At 44.1% G+C, this 8,409-nt stretch overlaps 1 protein-coding gene across 1 annotated transcript; it reads right to left on the bottom strand.

Annotated features, from left to right (window-relative positions):
- Positions 1-573: 573 nt before the first annotated feature.
- Positions 574-1,471, bottom strand: LOC105717666 (phospholipid scramblase 2-like). Its single transcript, XM_021669749.2, is given in 1 exon segment — positions 574-1,471. A coding segment is annotated over 1 exon segment (795 nt). The 5' UTR covers positions 1,369-1,471.
- Between the last annotated feature and the right edge of the window lie 6,938 nt (positions 1,472-8,409).

Here is an 8,409-nt window from a genome sequence, read left to right as displayed (position 1 = left end):
CTCAGCACCACCATACCTGGATAATTTTTTTTTTTTATTTGCAGTAGAGACAAGGTGTCTCCATGATACTCAGGCTGGTCTTGAACTCCTGGGCTCAAGTGATCTGCCCACCTCTACTTCCCAAAATGCTGGCATCACAGGCATGAGCCACCACACCCAACCGTTCTCTTTATATTCTTTTTTTTTTTTGAGACGGAGTTTCACTCTTGTTACCCAGGCTGGAGTGCAATGGCATGATCTCGGCTCACCGCAACCTCCGCCTCCTGGGTTCAGGCAATTCTCCTGCCTCAGCCTCCTGAGTAGTTGGGATTACAGGCACGCGCCACCATGCCCAGCTAATTTTTTGAATTTTTAGTAGAGACAGGGTTTCACCATGTTGACCAGGATGGTTTCGATCTCTTGGCCTCATGATCCACCTGCCTCGGCCTCCCAAAGTGCTGGGATTACAGGCGTGAGCCACCGCGCCCGGCCTCTCTTTATATTCTTTTTTTTTTTTTTTGATCAGTTATAGTTTTATTTTGTCTAGCCAAAGATCTGGAATCACTAATCCACTCTGACACTCTGACATTCCAATCAATTCCTAGTTCTTTCAAAAAACATGTAGTCAATGAGGAAACAGGCACCAATCAGCACGGCTTTCATTTTAACATCAACGTCTCTAGGGAAATGGATCCCAAAGTTGTCAGCATCTGTAAATGCCTCTTTTAAAATCCCAGTCCAGTGCTTAGAAATCCTGCCAACCACAATTTGTTCATCAAGAAATGTAATCTCAAAATCAACATCTCCACCACAACAGCTGCACATAATACATGGACCACTCATTTTTAGTACATCCTCTCCTTTCTGATTTTGAATTGTAAACTTTTTTAGATATGGATACCAGGTCTGAGTAACATAACCTATTGGTACACCAGGAGGAGCTTGGATTTCTATCTCCTGAAGGCAGCAGGGGCAACAACAACTGTTACATCTTAGTGGTCTTTCCAGAGTTATGACTTCTCGACCCAGATTATCAGTAATCCTCAAGGTAAAAGGTCTAGATAGCCCATAGCAATTTCGGCTACAGAAATGACTATCTTCTGCTGCAAAATAAATCCTCTGCCCAAAGCTGTTCTTGATTTCATACTTATTATTACTTTCAAAACAGAGTAGGACTTCCACAGGTTCAATTTGCTGATGAATCAGTATTGTATCTATCTGACTTAAGTATTCCAATCAGGGTGGACTGTTTAATAGTGGTGGTGGTGCTGGCATCCATGGTACCCCTGCAGGTCTACCTGGCTGATTTTGAACAGGAATGCCAGCTGGGCAAGCTGGTGAGACTAGGTAGCCATGCTGACGTCCTGGGTAGAAGGCCTGGGAGCCCATGTGGCCAGCCTGTTTCCCAGTGTGTCCAGCCTGGTGCTTAGGGTAGGCAATATGTCTGGGAGGTCTGATAAATGACAGCTTGCAGGCTGTATTAACCGTCCCTTCTAATAGCCCCATTATGCTGGCACATGCTCCCCACTATGCTGAGCCCCGCGAGGCATCTTCAGGCAGGACACTCGTGTTACTGGAGTGGTTCTGGGGTGAGCCACTGTGCCGCCTGGGTCCCCTTGCCGAGTTCCGGTTCCACTTCCGATATAGCTTCCCCCTCTCTTTATATTCTTAACCTTATTTTTTTTTTGATTTTTTTCTTTTGTTTTTATGTCATTGTTTTCTAACTTTTTGAGATGGATGTTTATCTCATTAACTTTTTTTTTTTTGAGCTGGAGTCCCACTCTGTCTCCCAGGCTGGGGAGCAGTGGCACAATCTTGGCTCACTGCAACCTCTGCCTTCCAGGTTTCAGTGATTCTCCTGCCTCAGGCTTCCAAGTAGCTGGGATTACAGGCGTGCACCACCATGCCCAGATAATCTTCTGTATTTTTAGTAGAGACAGGGTTTCACCCTGTTGGCCAGGCTGGTCTTGAACTCCTGACCTCAAGAGATCCACCCGCGTTGGCCTCCCATTAACTTTCAGTCCTCCCCTGCTCCTTCAGATATGCACAGAAGAGTACACTTTTCCTCTACGTTCTGTTCAACTGCACCCCATAGTTCTGGAGTATGATATTCTCATTACTTTTCAGTTCAAAATATGTCTGAATTCCTATCTGAATTAATCTCTGATTCATTTGTTATTTCAAAGTGCATTTTAAAATTTCCAGATACGTGGGGCTTTTCTAGTTTTTTGTTTGTTTTCAATTTCTAGGTTAACTGTACTATGGTCAGAAAACATGGTCTGTGTTATTTACTCCTGTGAAATTTGTTGAAACAGCTTTATGGACCAACATGTGGTCACTTTATATAAATGTTCTGAGTATGATTTTTAAAAATGTGTTCTGCAGGGTTCTGTATGTGTAACTCAAGTCAAGTTTGTTAATTATGCTGTTCAAATCTTCTACATCCTTACTGATTTTTTTGTCTACTTGTTTTACCAGTTATGAAAGTGAAGCGTTCAAATCTTCTGCCTGATTACGGATTTTCTATCTATCCCTGACGTTCCGTCTGTTTATGCTTTCCTTACGGCCTTATCTACCGTACACAGCCCACGCAGCCAGTCTGCTGGAAGTCAGACTTGCAGGAACCCAGATTACTACGTCCAGTAACAACCAAGAAAGCTAAACAATAACTTCTTTTTTTTTTTTTCTGAGACGAAGTTTCACACTTTTGCCCAGGCTGGAGTGAAGTGGCGTGATCTCAGCTTGCTGCAACCTTGAGTTCAAGTGATTCCCCTGCCTCAGCCTCCCGAGTAGCTGGGATTATAGGCACGCATCGCCACGCCCAGCTAATTTTTGTATTTTTAGTAGAGATGGTGTTTCGCCATGTTAGCCAGGCTGGTCTCGAACTCCTGACCTCAGGTGATCTGCCCACGTCAGCCTCCCAAAGTGCTGAAATTATAGGCGTGAGCCACCGTGGCTGGCCAAAACAATAACTTCTGTCACAACCAACCCACTACAGCCAGAACCTGATTAATAACTAATAGCTTCCCTAAGTTTTGCTCCTGCTTCCAACTTAGGACCAACCAGGAAAAGCCAAAGATGTACCCACAGTCAACCACCTGGTACCCCCAGCCCTGGTTAGCCCACCTTCTGCCCCATGACGATAAGGCAGACTTGGAGCCTTCCTTTTGTCCACTATAAAGCTTTCCCACTCCTCTGCCTATCTTTGAGTCTTCTCTCTTTTTTTTTTTCTTTTTTTTGAGATAAGGTATCACTCTGTCGCCCAGATTGGAGTGCAGGGATGTGATCATGATTCACAGTATGATCAAACTCCTGGGCTCAAGCAATCCTCCTGCCTCTGCAAGCAATCCATATCCAACACTGTACATCCTATCCATACAAAAAATAACATTAAATTAACTGGCATGGTGGTGTGCTCCTGAATCCCAGCTACTCATGGGCTAAGGTGGGAGGATCTTTTGAATCCTCCCAGGAGGTTGAGACCAGCCCTGGCAACATGGTGAGACCCCTATCTCTACCGAAAAAAAAAAAATAGCCAAGCATGGTGGTATGTGCCTGTCCTCCCAGCTACTCAGGAGGCTGAGGCAGGAGGACCACTTGAGCCTGGAAGATCAAGGCTGCAGTGAGCCATGATCATGTCACTGCACTCCAGCCTTGGAGACATAGCAAGATCTTATCTAAAAACAATAATGATAACAATAACAATAACGATGATAGGCCTTCCAGAAGAAGAAGAGGAAATCGAGGCAGCTGAGGTCATTAAAGAAATAAAGCCCGGTCGGGCGCGGTGGCTCACGCTTATAATCCCAGCACTTTGGGAGGCCAAGGTGGGTGGCTCACAAGGTCAAGAGATCGAGACCATCCTGGTCAGCATGGTGAAACCCCATCTCTACTAAAAATACAAAAATTAGCTGGGCATGGTGGCACGTGCCTGTAGTCCCAGCTACTTGGGAGGCTGAGGCAGAAGAATTGCTTGAACCCAGGAGGCAGAGGTTGCGGTGAGCCGAGATTGCGCTATTGCACTCTAGCTTGGGTAACAAGAGCGAAACTCCGTCTCAAAAAAAAAAAAAAAAAAAAGAGCCGGGTGCGGTGGCTCACGCCTGTAATCCCAGCACTTTGGGAGGCAGAGGTGGGTGGATCACAAGGTCAAGAGATCGAGACCATCCTGGTCAGCATGGTGAAACCCCATCTCTACTAAAAATACAAAAAATTAGCTGGGCACAGTGGCGCGTGCTTGTAATCCCAGCTACTCAGGAGGCTGAGGCAGGAGAATTGCCTGAACCCAGGAGGCGGAGGTTGCGGTGAGCCGAGATCGTGCCATTGCACTCCAGCCTGGGTAACAAGAGTGAAACTCCGTCTCCAAAAAAAAAAAAAAAGAAAGAAAACAAAGAAAGAAAGCCCTAGCCTCAGCCTCATCCTCTGGGAGGTTCTCCATGTCCATCATCCTCCAGGGCATATCTGAAGTGTATATTGGAGACTAGGAACTAGGCCCACCTTGGAGGATGAACAGCTTTGGCAGCCCACTTCCTGCCCTTGCAAGTTTAGGGGCCTAAAGGTTGTTTTTATTTTAATGTCCAAACAGCATAGAGTCTGGTTTCGTGACTTCTTTGGCGACACAATTCCCTCAAAGAAGTGGTAGACGTCTCATCTGTTTGTTTCCAGTCTGTTTGCATGTGCACGTAATCAGAGCCCAAACTCTCCTGAATGAAATTCTCAGACTTGATCTTACTCCTCTGCCTCCTCATCACCACAGCCTTCTCATTTCATTTGGGCTTAGCCCATCTGGTCTTTGTTACCGAGCCGAGTGTTAATCGGCCTTTGCCACTCAAAGACTTGTTTTCAGTGTTGTTTTCATATGTGGTGTCTAGAAGCAACTGGATTTTCTTAAGCCACACGGGCACAAATGTCTGGACTCTGTCTATTATATTTCACTTTTACTTGAAAATGGTCCAGTTGCTGCCCAAGAATATCTCTTTCATTTAATATTTGGCTAAATGCAACTAGTAAGAACCAAGGTCCACTGTTAGTATTCTGTTTTACACTATTTTCCCCTGTGTCTACAGGCTCTGTGCATGCGGTTGACTTTCCAAGTCATCACGACAGATAGTTGGATCAAATGGTTGCCAATGTATTACATGATATAACGTCAGGTTCCATATCACCTACCGCCTGACTTCTGAGTCAATGTCACATAATTTAGCTCTTTCTTCCTTTTATTTATTAACATTAGCACCCCACTTCTGATACCAATTCCAACACAGGACAATACTATATGCTATCACATATACAGTTTAATGTTACAAAACTCAAAAAGTTCATTCACATGCTTTCAGATTTCACACTGTACCTAACCTTTATTCACTACAACTTTTTGCATTCTGGTGTGGTAACATAATTATTTGAAGACAGAATTAAAATACTCTTGCCTTTCCAACTACACAGCTGTATGAGGTCACATTTTCTTTGTATACTTCAACTGACACAATATTTTGCAATAACTTGAATGCAGAAACAAATATTAGAAGGCAGGCATTAAAGACATTCACAAAAATTTAAAACATGCCACTCTTCTTACTAATTTTGTTTTGATAAATATAGCTGTTTTTTCATAAAATATATTACTTATGTTAGCATGTAATGGGCTTATCCTTGTTATTTTAATCAATAATTAAAATTTTTTTCAGTTTAATTTTTGATATGGTAAATATTAAAAGACAGAACCTGTAGAAGCCTTTTTTGGGATCCTCAAAACATTTTAAGAGTAAAAAGGGCTCCTGAGACCAAGACGTTTGAGAACCAGTGCTGTAAACCTCGATGTTTCTCAGGGATTCATTTTTAATGGATTAATGCCCATTACAAAAGGGCTTGGCAAAGGAAGTGCATTCCTTTTTGCCCTTCCCTCCTCTGCTGTGAGAGGACACAGCGTTCTTCTCCAGAGGATGCAACAGTGAGGCGCCATCTTGGAGCCAGAGACCAAACCAGCCAGCAACTTCCTCTTGAACTTCCCAGCCTCCACAATTGTCAGAAAGGCATTTTTTTTCCTTTACAAATTACTCAGTCTCTGCTACTCTGGGATAGCAGCACAAAACAGACCAAGATACCAGTCCTCCTCAAAACTGTCAAGGTCAACAGAAACAAGGGACGTCTGGGGAACTGTTCCAGTCAAGAAGAGCCTATGAAGACCTGATGACTCAATGTAATGTTGTATCTAGATGGGATCCTGGACCAGAAAAAGGACGGTAGGTAAAAAGGAAGCATATCTCAATAAAGTGTGGACTTCAGTGAATAATAATGTTATTGGCTTATTAATCGTGTATCATGTTAATATAAGATGTTAATAATAAGGAAAACTGGCCAGGCGTGGTAGCTCATGCCTGTAATCCCCGCACTTTGGGAGGCCGAGGCGGGTAGATCACCTGAGGTTGGGAGTTCGAGACCAGTCTGACCACCATAGAGAAACCCTGTCTCTACTAAAAATACAAAAATTAGCCAGGTGTAGTGATGCATGCCTGTAATCCTAGCTACTCGGGAGACTGAGGCAGGAGAATAGCTTGAACCCGGGAGGCGGAGGTTGCAGTGAGCCGAGATCACGCCATTGCACTCCAGCCTGGGCAACAAGAGCAAAACTCCATCTCAAAATACAATAATAATAATAAGGAAAACTGGGTGTGGAGTACACAGGAACTCTCTGTACTATCTTTGCACAATTTCTGTAAATATGAAGCCATTCTAAAAATAAAATTTTATTTTACTATTATTATTTTAGGAGTTTTATTATTATTATTTAAGAGACGGAGTTTTGCTCTTGTTGCCCAGGCTGGAATGCAATGGCATGATCTCAGCTCACCGCAACCTCTGCCTCCCTGGTTCAAGCGATTATCCTGCCTCAGCCTCCTGAGTAGCTGGGATTACAAGCGCGTGCCACCATGCTCAACTAATTTTGTATTTTTAGTAGAGACGGGATTTCTCCATGTTGGTTGGGCTGGTCTTGAACTACTGACCTCAGGTGATCCGCCCTCCTTGGCCTCCCAAAGTGCTGGGATTACAGGTGTGAGTTTATTTATTTATTTTTAAAGTTTATTTTAAATGCAGTTAGAGTAAATGAAAAAATATGTAAAAACATTGGAAAGGAGGTAGTAAAAATCATCCTTTTTTGTAACCAATATGATTAAATAGCTAGAAAACCCAAGACAAAAACCATAAAACAACTTCTTTTAAAGAAGGACAGACCTGGCTAGGCACGGTGGCTCACGCCTGTAATCTCAGTACTTTGGGAGGCAGAGGCGGGTGGATCATGAGGTCACATGGTGAAACCCCGTCTCTACTAAAAATATAAAAAATTAGCTGGGCATGGTGGCGCGTGCCTGTAATCCCAGCTACTCAGGAGGCTGAGGCAGGAGAATTGCCTGAACCCAGGAGGCGGAGGTTGCGGTGAGCCGAGATCGCGCTATTGCACTCCAGCCTGGGTAACAAGAGTGAAACTCTGTCTCAATTAAAAAAAAAAAAAAAAAAAAAAAAAATTAGCCGGGTGTGGTGGTGTGTGCATGTAGTCCCAGCTACTTGCGAGGCTGAGGCAGGGGAATCTCTTGAACCTGGGAGGCAGGGGTTGCAGTGAGCCAAGATCGCACCACTTCACTCCAGCCTGGGCAACAAAGCAAGCCTCTATCTCAAAAAAAAAAAAAAAAAAAAGGACAGACTTTGGCCAGGCCAGGTGCAGTGGCTCACACCTGTAATCTCAGCACTTTGGGAGGCCAAGGCAGGAGGATCGCTTGAGGCCAGGAGTTCCAGACCAGGCAACATATGGAGACTCCATCTCTACAAACAATTTTAAAAAATAGCCGCGTATGGTGGTGCACACCTGTAGTCCCAGTAATGTCGGAGACTGAGGCAGGAAGATTGCTTGAGCCCAGAAGGTTGAGGCTACAGTGAGCTGTGAGTGTGCTACTCCAGCCAGGGTGACAGAGAGAGACCCCGTTTCAAAAAAAAAAAAAAAAAAAAAAAAAAGACCTAACATACCAAAACTCGTTTTCCAAGTACCTTTATCCCATAAAAAGAACCAGGGCTTTTCTGAGAACTGATTGAGACTAAGTCTGGGGCAGCAAAAATGTATCCTGGAGATTCTTACAGTCTCAGAAAGTAGGAAAGAAAAGAAAAGACAGGGGCATGTTAAAATGGCACAGGAGGCTGGGCGTGGTGGCACGCGCCTGTAATCCCAGCTACTCGGGAGGCTGAGGCAGGAGAATCACTTGAACCCGGGAGGCAGAGATTGCAGTGAGCCGAGATTGTGCCACTGTGCTCCAGCGTGGGCGACAGAGCAAGACTCTGTCTCAAAATGATAATAAAAGTGATAAAGGTTGAAGGAATGAGAGAAACAAAATTACCATTAGAACTCCACAGTAGTAATTGCTGTAAGCGAGATCCACAGATAAA

Source organism: Aotus nancymaae, unplaced genomic scaffold, assembly GCF_030222135.1.
Source record: "Aotus nancymaae isolate 86718 unplaced genomic scaffold, 86718_ANA_hifiasm-v0.15.2.pri h1tg000059l, whole genome shotgun sequence".
Classification (NCBI taxonomy): domain Eukaryota; kingdom Metazoa; phylum Chordata; class Mammalia; order Primates; family Aotidae; genus Aotus; species Aotus nancymaae.
This window is presented reverse-complemented; position numbering and strand designations above follow the sequence as displayed.